The 22,864-nt window shown below is 37.8% G+C and overlaps 2 protein-coding genes across 3 annotated transcripts; both read left to right on the plus strand.

Annotated features, from left to right (window-relative positions):
* Positions 1 to 738: 738 nt before the first annotated feature.
* On the plus strand, positions 739 to 12,188 carry SNURF (SNRPN upstream open reading frame). Its single transcript, XM_073227180.1, has 3 exons — positions 739 to 866; positions 7,806 to 7,901; positions 12,044 to 12,188. Exons 1-3 carry the CDS (start codon positions 853 to 855, stop codon positions 12,147 to 12,149), a joined length of 216 nt encoding a protein of 71 aa, XP_073083281.1. The 5' UTR covers positions 739 to 852; the 3' UTR covers positions 12,150 to 12,188.
* SNRPN (small nuclear ribonucleoprotein polypeptide N) lies at positions 12,051 to 22,634 on the plus strand. Of its 2 annotated transcripts, none has more exons than XM_037016172.2 (8): positions 12,051 to 12,194; positions 17,948 to 18,005; positions 18,871 to 19,022; positions 20,514 to 20,625; positions 21,064 to 21,216; positions 21,673 to 21,811; positions 22,147 to 22,272; positions 22,469 to 22,634. In XM_037016172.2, exons 2-8 carry the CDS (start codon positions 18,003 to 18,005, stop codon positions 22,504 to 22,506), a joined length of 723 nt encoding a protein of 240 aa, XP_036872067.1. In that variant the 5' UTR covers positions 12,051 to 12,194; positions 17,948 to 18,002; the 3' UTR covers positions 22,507 to 22,634. The 2 variants fall into 2 exon arrangements, with proteins under 2 accessions (XP_036872067.1, XP_017536218.1); XM_017680729.3 differs by having other exon boundaries at positions 12,055 to 12,194; positions 17,937 to 18,005.
* Positions 22,635 to 22,864: the final 230 nt, after the last annotated feature.

Below are 22,864 nucleotides of genomic sequence, written 5' to 3' on the forward strand. Positions count from 1 at the left end.
AAAAAATCATGTATCTACTTCATTAGTATGATAAAAAGTGCTATTTCCTGCATTCCAGATATCACTAATTATTGGTAACATCATTTTTTGCAACATTTACATTATTGGTAAATGTATCCAAGTAAAGACTCTTGTTTTATGTAGGGATCCAAGTTCAAAATTTTTTACAAGAAATGAATAACAAATTTCCCCAATTTGGTCATTTTTCCATTACATACTGGAGAGTTTAATTACATTATGGTTGTTTTGGCATTATTTTCACAATTTACAAAAATTGTGTAAAGTAGAAAACAGGAAATAAAAAACATCAAATTTGAAGTTTGTTTTGGAGATTTTCTTTTAGCTAGGCCTTCAAGTATTTAGCATATTTGCACTGACAGTGGTTTGGGATTAATTTAACTTTTCCAAACCAGCATTTATGGTATGCCTTTAGGAAGACATGAGGGTGATTATAAATCAGGATTGTTAGGTCAGTGGTGCCTGTAAAGATTTTCAGGGAACCAAGAACTATTTTCTGACATTTTACGCATTTAAAAATAGGGAGATGCTGCTATATTATCCCCAGGGTGGTAGTGTTGACTGAAGCCCTCTTTTTCAAGGCACCAGTGTGTAGGAGTCCAGCAGACACAAACCCCCTGCCACTCTAGTTGGAAAGGGCGCTGGCGCCGCTGCACTGCGGCAGGACCGCGGCACTGCGGCAAACGGGTGCGTCTGCGCGGCCAGAGCCAGCGGGTGGGCGTGGCGCACGCGCAGCGAAGCTATCGCGATGCGCTGGTGCCTTTGCGGCAAGCAGAACGCAGAGCCGGGCAGCCGCCGGAGATGCCTGGCGCTCTATACTGAGGAGGCGGCGCAATGGAGCGGGCCAGGTCAGTGGTGGGCGTCTTCCCTCAGGGAGCACTTTTATTCGTTTGGTATTCGAGTTTGCCGAACTTGGAGTATTGGTGTTTATACTGGGAATCTGGGCCCTAAAGGTCTTTCTTTGCTGCGGAGAACCAGGCGGGACATCTGGGGCTGGGGGCTCAGCTGTCCCTGCTCGGATGGCGTCCTGCCCGCGTCGTGCTGCTCCCTGGCCCGTCTTCCCACCTCTTGAGTCCCGTCAGATTCTAGGGCGGCCTTTTGTCCTTGAGATCTGGAGGGTGACTACAGATCGGGAGGGCGCATGCGGGGGCCGCGGTGCCTGGGCTGGTGTGGGTGGGCGGGATGCCCCATGCGGGGAGGGGATGCCGGGCCGGTGCCCGTGGTGGCGGGGGCGGCAGCGGTAGCCGCCACGGCGGTGGTGGGAGGGGCCAGAGAGTGCAGTGTCAATGCGGTGGGGGTAGGAAGGTGGCGGCAGGGTCACGGCCCGGCGGAGGCCGGGCTGGGATGGCGGGGCGGGCACTCGGGTTTTCAGGGGCAGCAGGGTAACAGGGTGACTGCAGCGGCGTGGCCGAGGCGGCAGAGGGGGTGGGTGTGACGACGTTGGCGGGGAGAGGCGGCAGGTGGCCTGCCCGGGGGTGATACAGAGGGGCGGTGGGGTGGCCGCCATGGCAGTGGAGCTGGGGCTGTGGGTGGTGAGATGATCGCCAAGGCGGTGTTCACGAGAGGGCGGCGGGGTGGCCACCGTGGCTGTAGTGGGGCGGTGGGTGACTATGTCGATGCTGGAAGGGAGGGGCTGGGTGGCTTCCATGGTGGTGCCTGGGAGGCGGTGGCAGGTGACTACCGTGGCAGTGGCACAAGGGGCTGGGTGGCCGCCATGGGACTGATACCAAGCGGAGAGTGGGTGGCCGGTGGTAGCAGTGGTGTGTGGGTGCGGCGCGGTGGCTGTGATGGCCAAGCCAGGATGGGGATCATGACGTCGGTGCCTGTGGAGGCCGCCTCGGAGTGGCAGCCATGCTGGTGGTAGAGCGAGTGCGGGGAGGGGGTGGGAGGGGGGCAGTAGGCAGATTGTCAAAGTGGCAGGCAGACGAAGGGGATGGCATGCAATCCTCAGCACGTTTTAAAATAAAACTACATTTTCTGTGACCTGAGACAGTTTTAGAGTTTGACTACTGTGGCGAACTTGCTGCCCCACTCCTCAGCTGAAGGGATGATTGCAGAAATGTTTATGTCCTTATATATTTTACTGTTTAATTCCTCAGTTTGTGGCTTTGATGTGCGATTAGAGATGTCACATATAAGCTTGCTTCATGCACTTCATGAAAGCTATGCCAGCTTGGTTCTAGGCTGTGACACTGTAGTGGTATCTCTTGTTGGCAGTGATTTTCTTGCGTTCGTTCGGAGTAAGTTTTTCAGGCAGGCTTGGGAGCCCACGGGGTGCCTGTGCCGCGTCAGTGCCATTGTGCGGCTCCCCAAAGATGGCTGCCGCTGCAGATGCGTGGGTCTGCGCAGGCGGCCGCCCCCTCCCACAGTGCTGCAGTGGGGGGAGGGGTAGTCTGCCTTTTCAGCCGGGCAGGAATTTCAGCTGCACCCGGCCCAGAAATGCTGTGCTGAGGGGAGGAGGCGGGCCTGGGTGGGCAACTGCCCCCTCCCCTAAGTGCCGCATTAGGTAATGATGCACAAGTCGGGATGCGCAGGCGCAGGAGGGATGAGCCCATCTCCACCCTGCAATGGGGAGGGGGGCTGGCAGCCGCCCACTTCACCTGTTGGCTGAAAGTGCTGTGACTTGCCTGCTGTACTGCAGTGGGGGCAGGAGAGGAAGGTCACAGATTTATTCAGCCTCTACTTTGTGGGGAAGGGTGCTGAACCCAGCAAATTTGTACAGGGATAGGTTTGTACATTGTAACCCTGTCTGTAATGGGGCTTTGCTGTACCTCTGCCTTTCTGTTGTGAAGAAGGGAGAGGTGGGAGTTTGGAGGGCAAGAAAGGCTAGACCATCCGAGGATCCCCTGCAACTTAAGCCAGCCCCCAACACTGGTGCAGGAAATTTTAAATGTGTTTTCTTGACTCCAGAAAGGCCTGTTTTTCATTCTCCAAGGTTGAATTGTGTGCAATCCACCAATTTTCTTCGTATTCAAAATGGATTCAGTAACTCGTTAGGCAGTTACCTTTTCTATATAACCTTTGATTTCCAGTTTACAGATTTGTTAATTCCACAATTGCATCACCATGTTTATTTCTTAATCTCTGGGTATTTGTATTTTGTGATGCCGCCTTCATAAATGACTTCCTTAAATCAGGTGAATCAGGTCTCCTACAAGACCAGGAGCTGAGCAGTAAATTGTGTTTGCTCAAGGAAAACAGTAAAAGTAGAATGCTACAGGGCTGTGGGTATACATGGCACTGAGAATTCTCGCCCTTGGTCAGATTTTTAAATTGCTTTTGATCCATCCTTTTAAAGTTAGAGTTACTATGAAACTTTGGTGAGAAAGTATGATTAACTATTGCTGTATTCTGTATTCCACTACTTTGATTTTTTTTTGACATTTTTAAGGGTTTTGGGTTCCTTTGCAGGATTTTGATAATGCTTGTCTTTTTTCTATTTTTTTAAATCTGTTATAACCAGTAAAGTGTGGCTGGTTGTGCTGAGTTGGAATGTAATTAATAAAAACATAAACCCAGAAGCTTGGAAAGCTTTATTCTGGAATTGTTTCTCTTCGAGTTGTTTTAACAGTAGCAGGAGTTGGAATTTTGTGATACAGGTGATCTCTGCACATTTTCCAGCTTCTACAAAGATATTGCTTCAAATGCTTATATTTCAGTTTAACTTCTGATCACTTGGCTCTCCGCAACACGAACATGTATTGTCCTAGTCTGCCATTTCGTCCCCTTTCACGAAGGCCCAAGATCTTGATATGGCCGGTCTCCGGAAAGACCTTCGAAGTTCAAGGTTTCTATTCTGCCTAGTGAATATTTAGTGCTTTAGTGCTAGGGTTTTTTGAAAATGGGGAAGGGGTGTGAACACTTCCTGTGATTTGGAGCAGGTAATCTTCAGTGGAGAAACTGTTGTACTGTTATCTTAAGGCAAAGTACTGTGGTTTGGGTTTATTCAGAGTTTATTTGTATTATCTTGGTTTCCCTAGTCTATCCAGTATTTTGTTGCTGAAATATTTTCCCCATATATGGTTACATGACATCTTTATTCTCTTTCCCTCTTCCTTAATGTGCTCAGATTTGTTTTTACAAATTTTTACATTTAAGATGTCAGGGCTTTGACCTGTTAAGAGATAATAATCTCTTTGACTCTGCACACTGCTTAGCTATTTTTAGGAAGAAACCTTGAAGTAAGCAGGGTATGAATATTGTCTCAACATGACAGGGACAGTGAGGTTTTTTATGTTCTTCAGTGACTTTGTCACTGGACCTGTCTGTCCCCTGGTCTTTTGTGGCCCAAAGCCAGGAAGTTTGAGTAGGAATTGCTGATAGGTTGAAGCAACATCCATGGCTGAGAAAGGCTGGGCATGGAAGTTACTTTTTTTTTGTTTTCTAATTCCTGAATACTGGCTGGCCCAGAATTATTATTATTATTAATATGATTTCACAGGTTTTGTTTTGGAGATACTCATTCTTTTAGATTTATAGAAAGCTCTTAAGACTGTAATAATCACAGATTATCATTTTCAATTTAAATTTTTCATGCTTCATATTTTAGTAGTTGAAATTTTGTTTCTTGGTGGTTGGTATGTAAGGCATATTAAATATTTTATAGAATGTTAGGCAATTAGGAAGAACATTTTATGAACTCACCACCTTTTGCTTTTCAGTGTATTTCCAGATTAGTAGTATTTTGTAAATGAAAGTGATTTTGGAGCAAAAATTAATATTGTGTACATAAAACATTTTTTCCCTTAATTGCTTAATTTTTTGAAATGCAGGTTTCTGGATTGGGAATGCAGTTAGGAAGATTATGCATTTTGTGCATATGTATTTAGATCAAACGTCAAAAATTTTCAGAATAAATCTGCTCATCGATGACTTTGTAGCTTTAAAAAGTAGATTTAGAAATTTGGATAGAATATTTTTGTGTTCTGGTTCTTAACTGAACTCAGGCCTTGTCATACTGAGCAACTGATAAAATGGGACAAAGGAATTGAAGATTATTATTTTTTGGTAATGGAGTATTCTCAATTACACTATTAGCAATAATCAGTGTTCTATGATATAGCAGAGGTCTGTGATACTCCTTTTACTGAATTGTATTAGTATAATGTATTATAAATACATTTTATGTATAAGTAAATACATTTTTGAAACCCCCATGCTGTTGCATGAAACAGAACTTCATTTTAGGAATAAATGGCATTCCATTGTATGAATTTACCATATCACATCTATGTTTATTCATTCATTAGTTATACTTTGGGTTATTTCCACTTTTTGGCTATTATGATTAATGCTGCTAGGAATATTAGACTCAGACTTACATGATTTTTATTTCACTCCATCTTAAGTGTGAAATTATCGGTCAAATGTTAACTGAATGACTGTAATAATAGTGAACTTTTTGACTTTTTAGTGCCAATGCAGATTTTTATATCTTTGGAAAGAAGTCTACTCAAATCCTTCACCCATTTTTATTTATTTATTTTTATTATTGAGTTGTAAGAGTTCTTTACATATTCTGGCTACTAAACTTTCACCAGCTATATGTTTGTAAATATTTTTTCTCCCATTCTGCTGGTTGTTTCACTGTCTTGATAGTGTCTTTAAAGCAAATACTTTTATTTTTGATGAAATCCAGTTTTTGGATTCCTCCTCTCTTTAGGTACATTGGATGTCTTATTTAAGAAACCATTGTGTAGTCAAAGGTCAAGGAGATTAGCAAAGAATATACTTTTATCATTTAAAAATCTGATATGTACATGTGATTTTTTTTAAAATGATCTTTTCTATGGCTTGTTCCAAATATAAAATTTTTGAAGTAATCAAATAACTTGCAGTTATTGGTAAGCTATTTGACTGAGTTACTTTGCATAATCTAACACGAATTTAAAAATAACTAGGGTTCAGTAGTTAGCTTTAGGGATGTGTCCTTTGAATTCTGCCTGTGAAATATTACACTGAATTACTTCTGTAAAATGCTTTTCCTTTGGTCCTTTTCAAGTAGCATTTAAAAGATTTTTCTTTTATGAATGGTTCGTTCCTGTAGTTTCTAACATGGACAACCCAAGTGGGAGATTACATGCTCAGATCTCTTGACCAGACATTTTGTGAACTGCTCTGTAGATCATAATATGGTGGCAGCTATGTTGGTTTTACTTATTTATTTATTTTGGCTTAAGCATTCCATTTGTGTTTTGTTTGTAAATTCTAAGAAACCATCATTCTCATAGGATGTTGCTTAAGTAGACATTCTTTAAGTCAAACTTCATTCTGTGTTACACAAAAGAATATTCCTTTTTTTTTCTTTTTTTTTAAATTTTTTATTGAAGGGTAGTTGACACACAGTATTACATTAGTTTCAGGTGTACAACACAGTGATTTAACATTTATATACATGATAATTCTAGGTACCAGCTATCACCCTACCAAGTTGTTACAATATTTTGACCATATTCCTTATGCTATACATTACATCCTAGTTACTTTTTTATTTTACAATTGGAAGTGTGTACCTTTTTTTTTTTTGTGAGGGCATCTCTCATATTTATTGATCAAATGGTTGTTAACCACAATAAAATTCTGTATAGGGGGGTCAATGCACAATCATTAATCCACCCCAAGCCTAATTTTCGTCAGTCTTCAATCTTCTGAAGCATAACGAACAAGTTCTTACATGGAGAACAAATTCTTACATAGTGAATAAGTTACATGGTGAACATTACAAGGGCAGTCATCACAGAGGCTTTTGGTTTTGATCATGCGTTATGGACTATAAACAGTCAGTTCAAATATGAATATTCATTTGATTTTTATACTTGATTTATATGTGGATACCACATTTCTCTCTTTATTATTATTATTTTTAATAAAATGCTGAAGTGGTAGGTAGATACAAGATAAAGGTAGAAAACATAGTTTAGTGTTGTAAGAGAGCATATGTAGATGATCAGGTGTGTGCCTGTAGACTATGTATTAATCCAAGCTAGACAAGGGCAATAAAACATCCACAGATGCAGAAGATTTCTCTCAGAACAGGGTGGGGAGGTTCTAAGCCTCACCTCTGTTGATCCCCATTTTCTCACCTGATGGCCTTCCTGCGACTGTGCCTGTCTTAGGTTGTTCCTCCCTTGAGGAATCTTACCCGTCTCTGGCTAACCAGTCATCTTCCGGGGCCATACAGGGAAATGTTAAGTTGGTAAGTGAGAGAGAAGCCTTATTGTTTGAAAAGGTTAGCTTTTTACTTCTTTGCATATTTTATGCCCTGTGGCTTCTATGCCCAGCATTTGTCTTGAGGTGTCTTTACCACACAAAAGAATATTCTAATAAAATACTTTTCATACAATTTTTGATATCAGTGTAGCTGTTTTTTTAGAGATATTGTATGTATGGGTGGTAAATCTATATAGATATATATAGTGTATAATTTTACATCTGTGTATGTAAATGTAAGTAGAAATATTTTTTTGCTTAATTTTCTGATTTTTAACCCCAAGCCAGGTTTTCTGATGTTAAGAGGTTTCTAAAGGAAGAAAGTAGATTTAGGACAGATCCTGACTAATGGAGGATAAAGACATTCAAATATTTTAGTTTTGCCTTGTGTTTTTTTTTCCCTTTCTCCTGGTTTTATTGAGATAGAATAGTTATACATCACTGTACTACTTTGTTTTAATTAGGTTATGGGGATTTTAAAACTCCATATTAAATATAGCTTTAAATATAACGTTTAAATAAATGGTTAGTTCGTAAATTGATGAAGACTGTGAAACAAATCCCTCCTTCTGCTTCAGGGACCGCTTACACCTGAGACGGACTACAGAACAGCACGTACCAGAGGTGGAAGTCCAGGTCAAACGTCGGAGGACAGCCTCACTGAGCAACCGAGAGTGAGTACGATACATGGATCGAGAACCAATTTAGGGTAGATTCCTTTTCCAAATTAGAACAAAGTATTATGCAATGAGGGAACTGCAGCAAATTATATTAATGAAAGGAATATGTAACAAAGATGTAGGAATGAAGCAACTAAATCATCCTTAACCATGTTGTCACTAAAATTTAAATTTTAGTAAAATGAATTTCCTTTTTTCCATATACATGTAGGGTGGGTTTTATCTTTGTAAAACTCTACGTCCTTCAATATATTTACATTTAAATTATTTTGCTTTATTTGTGTTGTTAATCACGATCTATGCATTAAATGAATGTTAATTTGTGTAATCTTACTTGCTCTGTAGTATTTAGATTTTTATTTTTAGTTAGTACATATATCCACTTAAAAATTTGAAATGTACACTTTTTTCCCTCTTCTTATTTAGGGCATATACATGTACTTTCAAATTTAGGTTTCTAGGAGAGAAATTTTAATGAAAAATATGGGAACATTTTTAATGACTTGATACATATACTGAGCATACATTAAATCTTTTGAATTTTAACATTGCCACAAATCTTGACAGTATCAAGTACTGTCAGGTACATGTACACAGTGGGTAGCAGTATTTTTCTTTCTTAAAACTGTTTTATTAAGTTACTTTTCAAAATTATAAGTATTTTTAATACATTAATGTAATCTCTTTGTAAAACGTAATTTTGAGATAAAAGTGAGTATCTGCTTTAAGATACCACCAGTCCATTTCCCTTCCCTCTCCAGAGGTAATTGTCAGGTACTTTGATTTCTACCTTTTCAGACCTTTGTCTGTGCATTTATGTATACACACAGTGGGGAGGGGAGAGGCATATTTATGATTTGTTTACATACGTGAGATTTATTCTATAACAGTTTGCCTTGAGGATCTTTCTATGTCAAAGTGTATTATAAATCTACCTTATTTATTTTACAAATTGCAGAATATGGGTGGCATCATAATTACATTTACCATTAGTTTACTGATGGATATTTAGGTTGTTTGTAGTTTTAACTATTATAAACAATAAAGATAGTCAATTTGAAAAGTAATATTCGTTAATATTAACTACTTGAATTTTATTTCACTTCCTCAAATCTAAAGCCTTAAAAAGTTGTAATAAGTAACATTTTGTGTCCTTTTTTTGTTATTTGCTTCTTTTAACTGTGAAAAATTGTAATATATTTATTTGCACATTGTAAATTACTGGTGAAGCTAAAGATTTTCCCATTTTTCCTGTTTGATTTCTTTTCTGTTCATTCTTTGCTTTGTTACATTTTCATTTTGGAAATACTTTGAAAAAGAGTATTTTATGAATATTTTATATAATTTTTCCTTTATAATAGGCTATTTGTCTATTTCTTTTATATGGTAATGTCTTTTTTTTCCCATTTCAGTCTTTTGTCATTACAAGCGCTCTTAAAAGTGCCATTTTTTCCCTCCAGAATCTCTAGAAATACCTTGAGGTAGTTGAGAGATTGTGACGGAGGTATGAGTGGCAGGGCTCTTGGGAGAGGATCTTTTGTTTGTGGGTGAAGTCTCTATCATATTATATTTTCTTAGAGCCTTTATCCTATGCACCAGTGTAACAGGTGTAATGTCACCAGTGTATCAGGTGACAGTCCTCATCATGTTTAAGCCTCCTTTAGGTGCCATTTGCTTGTTCATATCAATGGAAAAGTTTGTTGCTTTCAAAGAAGAAATAAGTTCATTTTCTTGACCTCTTCTGTATATGTTATGTATAAATTCTACAAAGTGCCAATTTGGGGAAAGGATCTGAAGGGAGTTTTGAGTTTGGGAAATAAAATGTAATTTCCGCCGTTAACCTCTCTCCACTTTGAGAGTAAATAGATTATATGAATGGGTAAGTAATGTTGTTAGTCTAATCCCTGCTAATGACATGTATTATCAGGATTCTCTCAGGATTGGGGAACTTAATAGTTACAGTCTGAGTGTTTATTTTTATAATAGACCATCAATCTCCTGACTTTTCCAAAATCATAAGTATTGAGAGTTCATATTCCTGAGGAATTGTGTGGGTACCAGTTCTAAAAACCAAAAAAGGGTTGCTGTTAGTATCCCATCCAAAAAATACAAAACAAAATGAAATAAAAACTAAAATCAGATGTAAACAAAATGTTCAGCAGACCAACAGTAAGTATTAACAAAAGCTTATTGATTTCCATTCCTGGAATTGATGCTTGTTCTGTCTTCCAGTAGATGTATCACCAGATCGGCTCCTATTCTTTGGGAATGGTGAATGTTTTCCCTGTTTCTTGATGTATTGTGAATTTGAGAGAAATTAAGAGATTGGGGATAGAAAGTCTTCTGAATCTACTTACTCAATGTCTTTTCTGAATTTATATTTTGCAATTTATGCAGTACATGCTGGATATACTCCATCTTATGTTCTCAGTCTTATCTCAGTCTTCAGTTGGGTTTCAGGTTAAAACCAAAAAGGCCACTGCAATAGGATTTTAACGAAGCAAAAAAAACTTTTCTTTCTGAAACATGTTAGAACCTTGTTAGGAGGGAGCCTTAGTTGTCACTTGGTAACAGGAGGACTGGAACTGAGAATGTCCAAATGAAGATTTAATGATTCAGTGATTGGAATGGGAAAATGTAAAGGCATGAGCAATACAGTTCTGATCATTGCTACCTGAAATGCAGATTTGACAGGTTAAGGTCACAGCATCTCTGAAAGATTACTCTCCATTCAGATATCAATGTCAAACGGGTTTCTGGGCCACCTGCACTTCTCAATAGCTTAATGTAGATTCAGGGTTTCCGTTACTACCCCAGGTTCCATAATTTGTTAAAATAACTCACAGGTCTCAAGAAAGCACTATATATATTTACTGTTAATTCTATTATGGAGGATACAAGTCAGAATGAGACAAGTGAAGAGACTCATGGCAGCTTCCCTGTCCTCAGGATGTGAAACTCCCTCAACACATCAATGTATATTAACAGTATAGCTCACAAGAGCCTTAGATGTCTAAAATTTTTATTAGAGTTTAATTACTGTGACATGATTGAATCATTGGCAACATGATTGAACTTAGTCTCACTCAATTTCCAGCTCCCATCCCTTCCCAGGAGGTCAGGCTTAAAGCCCCAACCATCTAATACATGATTGGGTTTTGTGGCCTGGCCAGCAGTCCCTGTCCTGAGTCATCCTGTTAACATTAACTCTGGTGTAATCCAAGGGGCCCACCATGGATAACAAAGACCTCTGTCACTTGGTAAATTCAAGGATTTAGTAGTTACCTCCTAGGAGCAAAGTCCAGCCTAATTCTTTGTGTTACAGAATGTTAAAAATGTCACTTAAAAACTAAAAATAGTGGAAAACCTTTTAGCATAGTCCCATTTCTAAATCCAATTGCTTTTGAATTCTTTCATGTATGTGTATGTGTGTGTGTCATCAACATATATATCATGTATCAACAAGGGCAGAATTGCTGGTGATTTGGTTTTTCATGCTTGTCTGATTAGCCAGCAACCTGTGTAACTTCCTACATCTCTTCCTTATCCTCAAGGTTAAATTCACAACCAGATCACTCATCTGTAAAGATACGTTGAGGGCCTTTCTCTGGAATTCTCTGCTAATTTATAAGATGGTCCATTTACATGGTTTGAAAGCCTAACAGCCTGGGTCCTGGAAATTTCTGTTGCAAGGAGAAAGTTCTCAGGAGGATAAGCCTGGACAACAGCCTTAAGTCTCACTGGAAATGCCATAGCAAATGCCTCAAACTACCCCCCACCCCTCCTCGCAGGGTTAAAGAACTGTTTCCAGATAGGTTCATTGGCAAGTGAGTAATGGATATGGTACTGATGGTATTTCCATAGGGCTTTTTAAACCAAAAGTGCTTTTTTGTTTTTAATTTCCTTGATAGTATCTTCAAAGTGGGTAAGTTTAATAAAGTCTCTCTCAGTTCCTTGTACATTCCTTTATGCAGAGACTCCTGTTTCTTGTTTTATAGTTTTTTCTTAAGGATGGTATGCTCTAAGCCATAAATGAGGGTGCTTTAAGTGTTTTAAGGATCTTTAAGTTTTCATTCTTATTGTAACCTATACAAGCAAATATCTTTTCATTTATATGTATTGTGTTCTTATCATAGGTGTCAGCTGTACCCAAGGCGATCTCAGCAGCAGCAAATACCTGTGGTGGATTTCCAGGCCGAACTGAGACAGGCATTCTTAGCTGAGACACCAAGAGGTGGTTAAAGCAGTATTGGAACATCCAGTAGCTGATTGCCAAGTAAAGATCAGGTTAGAGCTGATGCAGTCACAGTCAGGAATATAAACACATGATTAATGAATAGGGTATTTGAAGGTCACTTAATATGGGATATGTTAAGATAGTATTTTCTTTTTAAAAGAAAATAAGTGCATTGCAGAAAGTTAAAAAGTAAAAGTAGGACCTAAATGTTTTGCTCTTGATACTTTTGTATTACTTTACAGTCATTGTAGGATGTGCTTTTTAGGTAGTTTTATTCATTTTTAAGTTGTATTGCTTTTCAACTTAACATATAAAATATACTTGATTATAAATGCCAAATATCCTGCTAATGAGTATCATAATTTTCATTTGTGAGGGACTTCATTTTTTTCTGCTGGTAGTTTGAATAAAGCTTCAGTGAATTTCTTCACATAAAACATTAGATAAGATCATATCCTTAGATATGCAGATGTGAAAATAACTTGAATCAAGGAATATGAACTTAAGGAACATTTTCTAAATTGTATTCCAAAGTTATGTTTATATCAGTTTCTATTGCCTTGAAAAATGGAATGCCAGTTACAATACACTTTTACCTGCACTGGTTACTTTAATTATGTATCACTTGTGCCTACTGAATTATAAGTAAATGCACATCACAGTCATTAGCAATGAGAAGCTAAGTATTTTCCCATGCTTATTTACTAATTATTGTTTTGTTTTGCCCTTTCCCTTTTTCTTTCACCAGTTTTGTTTAAATCAGCTGAGAATGTATCCGTGTACAGCTGACAATAATAAAGATATTAGTCATAATTTTTCAATGTGATATAGGTTTATTTAGTCTGCTTTTTTATGTTGGTTGCTTACATTTTTAGGAAAAAAATCAGAAATTGACTTTGATTTACCACTTTTTTTGTTTGTTACTTTATTTTAGTTTTAAGATTTCATTGATCTCAATCCAAAGAGTGTAGTATATTTCTAGAAACTTAAGAGAGGAAGGGGGCTTATAGATGAGTTTCTTCTAGATTTTTTCTTACCCCTCAACTCAAATTGATTAGGCCTGTTTATAGCCACCATTTTTATTTTGAACTAAAGGAGAAAAAACAAATTTTGTAAGGGGAAACCCTTCCCTGCTGAATCTTTTACCCACATTCACCACTAATTGTCTGGACTTCATTACAAGACAGTGGAATTGATTTAAAACTGTGGCATCTGATCTTTATCCCCAGATGTTCCCCTAAGAACAAGTTTTAAAAAGAGTTAAGTTTGTGCGATATTTTTGAGCCAGGAATTTTTTTTTTTTTTTTGAGAGGGCATCTCTCATATTTATTGATCAAATGGTTGTTAACAACAATAAAATTCTGTATAGGGAGGTCAAGGCTCAATGCACAATCATTAATCCATTTGAGCCAGGAATTTTTTGACTGCTCATTGTAATTCATGTACTCTTGAAAGTTCCTAATATAACATTAAGGCATACATTATGATTATTTAATTTTCTGATACTGTGTTTTAGTCTAGCTTCAAGTGCTTAGTTTTATGCAAACAGTACTAATAACTAGGATTATTCTAGAGTTCAGGTTGGTGAAGTATCTTACCCACTTACTGCCTGTTTTTATAAATGGAATTTTATTGGCACACAGCCATGTCCATTTATTTACAAATGGTCTATGGCTGTATTGGCACTACAGTGGCAGATTCAAGTGGTTGGAACAGACTGAATGGCAGGCAAAGCCTAAAATATTATTTTCCCCTTTAAAATAAAAAGTTAAATGGCTTCTGTCTTAAAGAACCACATTAAAGGATGAAGAAATGAAAGTGGACCCAGTGTGGGAGTGGTGATAATTATAGAAGGTGCTAAAGAGAAAGGCGTTATAGAAAGGAGTGTGTATGACATAAACATGATAGGGTAGAGAACCTGATAAATTTTTCTGGGATAAGGGGTCACGTCTAAGAATCATTAAATCCTTTACACATGTAGATGGTAGTTCTTAAGGACATTAATGATTGATACATTTCCTTTTCCATAATAAAAATCTAAAGCATGTGAGTGATAGCCAAGAACAATGGGAAAGTTAACCAAAGACTTTCTATACCCATGTTTCTATACCATGAGGTTGAATTTTCATTCCTTTTGCCTATTTAGTTTTCTTTTGAAAGTGTAGGTAGTTGGAATCATGCTTTTAAACTTACCTTGTATTCTGCATAAATGTATGTCATTGTTTAATTTTATTACATAGTCCTCATAATTACATTTGTAATGAATAAATGACAGTCCATTCATGATTTACTGTTACTTGTACTTGTGTTTTATAGTCAGCTATACTGTTAGGAGTATTCTGTTTTTAAACATATTTTTGATACCCTAAATTTATTAGGATTAGGATCCTATTGTGAACTAGAGTATAAATAATAGTATGATTCTTAAATGTTTTGTTACCAGCATCATAAGCAATGTTGCTTGCATTCAGAGATAATTACTAGAGTCTTAGTTTCAGTGTCATCTTTTTTTTGTTAAATAAACAGTTCCAAAAAAGGAAAATTGTTTTCTTGTGATTTTAACTGGCATTGCTTTGTAGATGAATATTTTCCATTTATTGTGGTTTTTTTCTGTAATTGTTAAACTTTTCTGCACATTTTTCTGTGAAGGGTCTGTTATTTTACCACATTTGAATGAGCACTAATATATTACATTCTATGATTTCTCATTTGTTGTATGAGTCTTGGCCAAGTCTGCCCATTGTTTGATTTAAAGAAGCCGTATATTTTTCTGCAGTTTAATCATTTGAGAAAGCCCACATTTTTCAAAAGTTTGAGAACTTCTGGGAAAGGGACATAGGATGTTTTGAGTCAGGGACCCAGGCCATTTATTTGCTTATGTGTCCTTTGATGTAAGGAGATTTCACCATAACTGCTAATTCATCGATACAGTGTGATGTTGCTACCCTTCTGTCATTTTCCTTAAGAAGCATTTTGTTTTCCTTTGCTGTAGGATAAATTTAAAATTATTCTACAAAATCTTTACTTAACAAGGTTTCATGATTATGGTGTGCTGAACTTAGGGACAAGTGATAAACTTCAATAAATACCGAGTCCATCTCATTAAGGGAAGCCTTAACTTTTCTGCAGTCAACCCCTATTCCGAGTTCTAAGTGAAATGTGTATCTCTTCTACTTACTCAAATTATTTGAATGTATTACATGTCCATGTCCTCAATTTTCTAGGTCTCCAGTTCTTTAGTTCATAACTCAAATCTAAAGGTGCATTTTTCTGCTTGATGACTGGGTGACAAAATATAGTGGGTATGGGAGGACTTTGGAGCCTCAGGTTGGATGATGGACAGATGCAGGACTGTGACTGGTCCTCCCTTTTTACTCTGATCCACTATAGAAAGGAAATCTTGTTTTAGTTTGTTGGTTTCTTGTACCTAAACAATGAACTATGGCTGATAGGTATGTGTTTACTAAAATGCCAGTGGGATAGGACATTTCAGCTGAGGCTGGAAGGGGAAAGCTGTACTCAAATCTTTTGGGCACCTGAAGGTAAAAGCTTAGTCTCTAAAGTCTGAACATTTATTGGAGAGGTGATTAACTACAAATTCCCACCTGAAATTTGCATTTTATATTGGTTCCTATTACATTAATCTTCGTACAAGAAACTCTTTTGTGATTACATTTTTTCCTTTAAATCAAATATTGAAAAACAACCAGTCATACTGTTTTTTTCTAGTAATTGTGTCTCGTGGCTTCTTGTCAGGTAGCATGTCTCCACTGCTGTTGGTAATGGAGTTTTGAAGGTCTTGTCATTTTACTTTTTAAGAACAGCTTCAGTCAACAAACAACTTTTGGCTGTTGAAACCTTACATACTTTACTTATCATAAAACTCACCTGTGTATAAATCTGACCTTTAGTAAATTACAGAATTTTGCAACTATTACCATAAGGTACTTTTAGGACTTTCCATCACCCAAGTAAGATCCCTTATGTCTGTTAACATTCATTCCCCATTTCTATCCCCCAGTTGAGGGTATTACTTATTCCTGTCTCCATGGATTACTGAAGATCCTGTATCTTAATATATAAATGTAATACAAATGGAAATTGCTAATGATTCAAATATATACCAAGTATTCCTGGATTTAGACTGCTTTATGAAGAATCTTGTCAGAATTCAGAACATCTAAATTACAGGCCTTAAACTTAACTCATGTTGAGTTTGGGTCAAAAAGTACATTTATTTGTGGGTGGAGGGAGTCTTCTTATTTGAATAAATCTTTTAGGATCTTCTCATACCAGTTTAATATAAAGCATTAATATGTATATAATATTGGATATCAGAAATAGCGATATCCCTCATATCATTCTGAAATCTTTGAATACTGAAGTTGGGTAGTTGGAGAACAAGTGGATAGATGGTTATAAGTGTGAAAGGAGTATGACAGTGTGTTGAAGGTATGGGTAAATTGTGCAGTTTTGCCTGGAAGACAAAGGATGCTTGGAAGTTTGCACTTGGAAGACAAAGGTTGGAAGAATTTAATTATCAGGAATTTATTTTTTAGGCCCTCTGACACCCTCCAAGTTCTCATAGAATGCATTTAACTGCCATCACATTTTGATAATTATAGGGAAACATCCTTTCTATATCTTACCACTCTTACTGAATTCTTTCATATCATTATGTTCTCTTCTGATACAGTGTCATATAGTTCCTCAGAGAATTGTGTACTGGAAACATTCTTTTTGCTTACTGTATTAATATTGGTGAAATTCATAATCACCATATTATTTCATTTTCACATCCAGAAATAGATGATTCAAAATTTACTTAACCAAGTTATCTTGCTGTTTGCAAATTTTCTATATTGAAAAACAGTAGAGAATAATCTTAATAGACATATCTGCATTGTTAAAAAAAAGTACATCAATCAGATTTTGTTTGTGAAACTGGGCTACTTTATTCATAAAGCCAAATTCCCATTCAAATTAATAATAATTTGTGTGTTTCCTATTTTAATAAGTATAATTAGCAGTTTGAAAACGTTTACCAATTTTGGCTAGATTTTTTTTTACCATCCTTAATAGGAGCATTTTCTTTGGTATATTGGGGTAAATGGTAATGTTGTTATAATACATGTTCTTTTGATTGATAGGAAAGTTGCCCATGTATAAGTTGCCCCATATAAAAGCATTCAGTAACTATGTCCTCTTTTAACATAGGAAGTCTTAAGCACTTGGTTATTGGTTAAGAAGCATTACCTAACATCCTTTTGAAGGGACTTAGTTGGGGGGAAAGGAAACATTTGGGCTTGACAACATTTAGGTGACTCAACAAAGAAGCAAAAGTCTGAAGAAACTTCAGGATATCAAAATGTTGTAGTTGAGATGACTTGATGTTAGCTTCAGACCAGAGAGTGAAGTGCTACCTTAAATAAGGATGGGAAGAAAATACTACATTTTGGGAGTGTGGCAATTCCTAATCTTGAAACATCTAAGAACTTCTTGTGTAAAATAAAATTGAATAAATTCTTAATCCTAGCTATGTAAAATGTGGAAATTAAAGTGAGGGAATAATGAGTTATGGTGTTTAATTGGTGGGTTTGGGAGCATGAAGGGAATGCATTTGAATATGTCTTGTAGTGATTGTCATGCAAAACTGTCTGCCTGCTTTTAAACATGGTAGATTGCAGTGCAGCTAGATCATGCTTTCCTCTGCAGGCTCCAGCTACTGTTTGAAGCTTCTGCCCCAGCTTGCATTGTTTATAGGAGAACCTGCATCATACCCTTATCTGTAGCCTTCTCTTAGGTCTTAAGGATCCTGGAATTTGACTACGGACTTTGGATTTGGTGGAGCAGCAATCATGGTAAGATATATATTAGGCAGAGGGGTGAGAAGCTACTGTAAGGGCCCAATTGTTCATCAGAGTGTGGGGTGATTTGGGGTTCTTAATGTTAGAAAAAAGGATTCAGTTTTGTGGTTCTGTTGGGCTAATCTAGAGCATTCATTCTCAATGGGAAGGACATTTAAGGGGGCAAAATTTGGTTTATGAGAAGTGGAAAGGATCTTACACTGTACAGTGATTGGTTTATTGTCTGCCAAAGGGGCACGTTACATAAACAGGTACAGCATATCTGCATATTAAAATTTTAGCAGAGTGGGTGATGAGGATAAAAATATAAAGGTGCCTAGTGGGACAAATGAAAGAAATTTGAGAGACTCTGATCAAGTTTTGAATGAAACGGGCTGTGGGTGTTGATGACACTGCGATTGAGGCCTCTGTACTGTATTTGTGTTGGGTTGATGGGAGTGGCAAAGTTGTTGATGAAGGCTGGAATTTCCCGCTGTTTGGTTGGTTGTCTAGGCGAAAAGAGTGTATGCAATCACGTGTTACACAGGAAGGTGGGGTTTGGGATTAGAATTGGGAAAAGTGGGATTAGCATGGTGGAAAGCTACAAGGGAATAGGGTTGGGGAATCTATTGGGAAGGAAATAACAGAATGATGGGAAAGTATGTAGAAATTCTGAGAAGTAGAAGGTTCTATAGAGGACTATAATGGTCCTGGGTCCAAATTTGGTCAGTATTTTAAAATGGTGTGAATGAATTCTGGAGTAAAGGTGGGAGTGGGGATGTGTAGAGGAAATCAAGTTTGGATTATTACAGGCTGGGGAGGAAATGGAGTTAGGGAGTAGCTGCAGACAAACTGATGACCAATTTCTTACTCCTTCCAGACTGTGGGAAAGAGCAGCAAGATGCTGCAGCACATTGACTATAGAATGAGATGTATCCTGCAGGATGGCCGAATCTTCATTGGCACCTTCAAGGCTTTTGACAAGCATATGAACTTGATCCTCTGTGATTGTGATGAGTTCAGGAAGATCAAGTAAGACCACTTGGGTTTGGGTTTGGGTAATGAGAGAGTGAGGAAGAAGAACAGGAATAAGGGCTTATCGAGGGTAACTGAAGGAGGTGGGGAGAACATGGCAAGGGTGGTCTGTTGTCTAACCTAGCCTCATCTCTGAATTGCATCGGTCTCCCAGTCTTAAAGTTAATGTACTCACTATACTGTTTTAACTTTGCAAATATCTTGAACTTGGAATAAACTTTGTACAGTATGTTCAAAATACTGAGTTATGTTTATTTAAAAATTGGAATTATGGCATCCTACTTCTACTTGGTTGACTTCATTCAGAGGATTTGGCTTGGTGCCTACAGCTCTGATCATTCAAGATGATGACTGCATTAGGGCTCTTCCCTTTGGGCAGACTTACAAGGCATCACCACCCTTGGCTCTTGGCTTGATTTCCTCTTTTCCCATAGTTAATGAGGTACTGTACAGAAGTTTAATGTGCCAGTTAACTTAGGTTTTTTAAATATGAGCAAAAAGGTGATATTCAAATTCACCTGTCTGCTATAGTGTTATTCTTACTCAGGTTGGAATATATATAATTCATAGCATATTCCTTATTCTTTCCTTTTCATTGATTGTTGGTCTCCTTGCACATCAAGTTGGATCTTTTCAGAAAGTCTAGGACAGTGGATGCTTCATTGTTTTGTGTTTGAATAATCCACATTTTTACTAAAAAAATTAAAAACCATGATGTTGACAAATACTACAGGCATTTGATAAGAGTTTTAGGCATACCCGTTTCACTCTTCTTATAAATTACAGGGATAATCTCATCTTCATGTTGCTTTATATTATACATTATTGTATATGATAGTGCTTACTGGGGTTTGTTGAATGGCATTGAGTTAATTGCTTTTACCTATTTTATGTTACAAGACTCATGTATGATTTTTGCTGCTGGCAGTTGAAGAAATTGCAATTACGGTTTTTCTTTTTTCTTTTCCTTTTTTTAAATTTCCCATAGTTATATGGTAAGTGGTAGGGTCTAGAATACACAGTGTCTCTTATTCAAAACCTTTTTTTTCCTTTATACCATTTGGTATGCCTTCATTGACTATTACTGTTCTCTACCCTTTTTTTCAATTCTCATCAAGATTTCCTTAATGATTTAAGAATATTGCTCCCCTTCTTAACATGGAAACTGAGTCTCAGTTTTGCCTGTCTTGAAAGTCTTAGCCATGTAATTTTTATCTGTTACACAAAAAGCAATTAGTTTTGGTATAGTAAAATACTGAGGGAACATGAATGAAGGTGAGAGAAGATTGCAGTGTGATAGTAAAGACTTTTACCATCACCCTTATATATCAGCTGAGGTGTGTGTGTGTGTGTGTTTTCTCCTAACTCAGTAACTGAGCATGGACATTTGGGCATCTATCATATTAATTGATACTTAATGATACATAAATATTTTAGTGAGTGAGTGATCCTTAACTTATTTCACTGAAGTTTACTTCTGATTTATAGGCCAAAGAATGCGAAGCAGCCAGAGCGTGAAGAAAAGCGGGTTTTGGGTCTGGTGTTGCTGCGTGGGGAGAACTTGGTTTCCATGACTGTGGAGGGACCACCCCCTAAAGATGTAAGGAAGTTGTAGGTCAGGACAGACATTAATGTGGAAGGCCATCACATGTTTTAAGATGTTGCTAAATTGGGGGACAAGAGAGGAAAAGTATGGTATACTTCTATCAAGTAAAATGTGCCTGGCACTTGGAGTTAGTTCTTGTATGTGTTTGGGGATTAAGGCTATTCTGATGATTTGTGTGCTGGGTACTGCCTGGGTAAAGGCAGGAATTTCTGGTGTATTTCCCCTTGGTAAGGTCACAAAAATATATGTACTCACATTTTGATAAATGTACATTTAATCTGCAGGATGCCTCTCTAGTGCACTTGTTCATTTATTCATTTGAATAGAGAACTGTTACAAGACAGGGAAAATGGTGGGACAGAGTGATCTTATGGGAATAAGGTTGTTGATAACTGGTGAATCATTTAATTTCAAGCTATAATCTTGTTTCAGACTGGCATTGCTCGGGTACCACTTGCTGGCGCTGCAGGAGGCCCTGGGGTTGGCAGGGCAGCTGGCAGAGGAGTACCAGCTGGTGTTCCAATTCCTCAGGCTCCTGCTGGATTAGCAGGCCCTGTCCGAGGGGTTGGGGGACCGTCCCAACAGGTGAGGAGCCAAGAGAAAGTTCTACATTATTAGGAGAAAGTGCCTGGAGCCCGAGGGGGAGGAGATCAAGAAGCATGAATGTACATCCTATGCTTGTGTACGTACCATAAACTATAGAGGGAACCGAGAGACAAGTATACATTAGGAAGGGAATAGATCAAAGCCTCCTCAATAAGAATGATTTAACCATTGTTGGTGATTAAGGGAAATACAGATAGATAAACCAGAGTTGAGAAAATCCAAAATGGGTTTATTTTTATTAAGTTAAAAGTGGCATGTTTGGTTTAAAGGAGAACGTGTCAGCATGCCAAAATATTTCAAATAAGGATAATGGGAGAAATGAAAAATCGTTACAATATTTTTGTATTTAGTAGGCCATTATCCACCATTATTTCCTGTGTTTAAATAATGTGCAGATGGGCCTTGCCTTTACTGTATCTGACCATGCCTTCTCAGGTGATGACTCCGCAAGGAAGAGGCACTGTAGCAGCTGCTGCCGTGGCTGCTACTGCCAGTATTGCTGGAGCTCCAACTCAGTACCCGCCAGGCCGGGGGACTCCACCCACACCTGTAGGCCGAGCCACCCCACCTCCAGGTAAGGGATTGATAAACAAGAAGAAAAAGAATTTGGTCCTTACGCAAAAGGTCTGGGTCTGTGAAGAGATTGTATCTTCTTGAAGGGATGACTAAAATGCTCTCAGCTAATAAGATACTGAATTACAACTGGTCTAAGTTGGAATACGTTTCCCACTTTTGAATACTAGTGTTTGATGAGAAGCCGTGGACTCAAAATTTTGAGTTCTGGTGGTTTACCAGTGTTGTGGTTCAAGGAGAAATTAATCAACTCTCTAATTTGGTGTCTGGGCCCGTTTCTTCAAGTACGGTCTTAAGTCTGTCTTAGTTGAGCCTTTATTTCTGCCACTTTTCTAGGCATAATGGCTCCTCCACCTGGTATGAGACCACCGATGGGCCCACCAATTGGGCTTCCCCCTGCTCGAGGGACACCAATAGGCATGCCCCCTCCAGGAATGAGACCCCCTCCACCAGGAATTAGAGGTGAGTGGGTATACATGTGTCAGTGGTGCCAGCCAGGTCCCTGAATATGTTGTTTTTCTAAGGGTGTCATGGAATTTTGCGCTTTAAAATTATTTTAACTGAAGTATAGTTCACATACAATATTACACTGATTTCAAGTGTACAGCATAGTGGTTCAACAATTATATATGTTACAAATTTTGCTTTTTTTTTCCAGGTCCTCCTCCCCCAGGAATGCGTCCACCAAGACCCTAGGATATTGTTGATCATTCTTAATCACTTTTTTTCCTGCAATGAGTCTTGTGAAACTGTGTTGAGTGTTTGTGAACTTTGTCCCCTCTTGCTGCATTAATATTAGCTAATAAATGCATAGAGTAATTAAACTGTGAGGTACTGTTGTACATTTTTTGCCTATTGATTTTTTGATGTCAGAGTGAAGACTAGGATTTTTCAAGTCTTGAAGTTATTATGGATGAAGTCAATCCTGGTTAAACAATTCATTTAAGTAATTTTCTCTTATTTCTTAAAATGGTTGTGATATTTGGTTATACTTCCTTTCATTTTGTGCTTTTACTGATCTTAGTTAATAACTTTTTACACATAAGGAAACTCT

Source organism: Manis javanica, chromosome 18, assembly GCF_040802235.1.
Source record: "Manis javanica isolate MJ-LG chromosome 18, MJ_LKY, whole genome shotgun sequence".
NCBI lineage: Eukaryota > Metazoa > Chordata > Mammalia > Pholidota > Manidae > Manis > Manis javanica.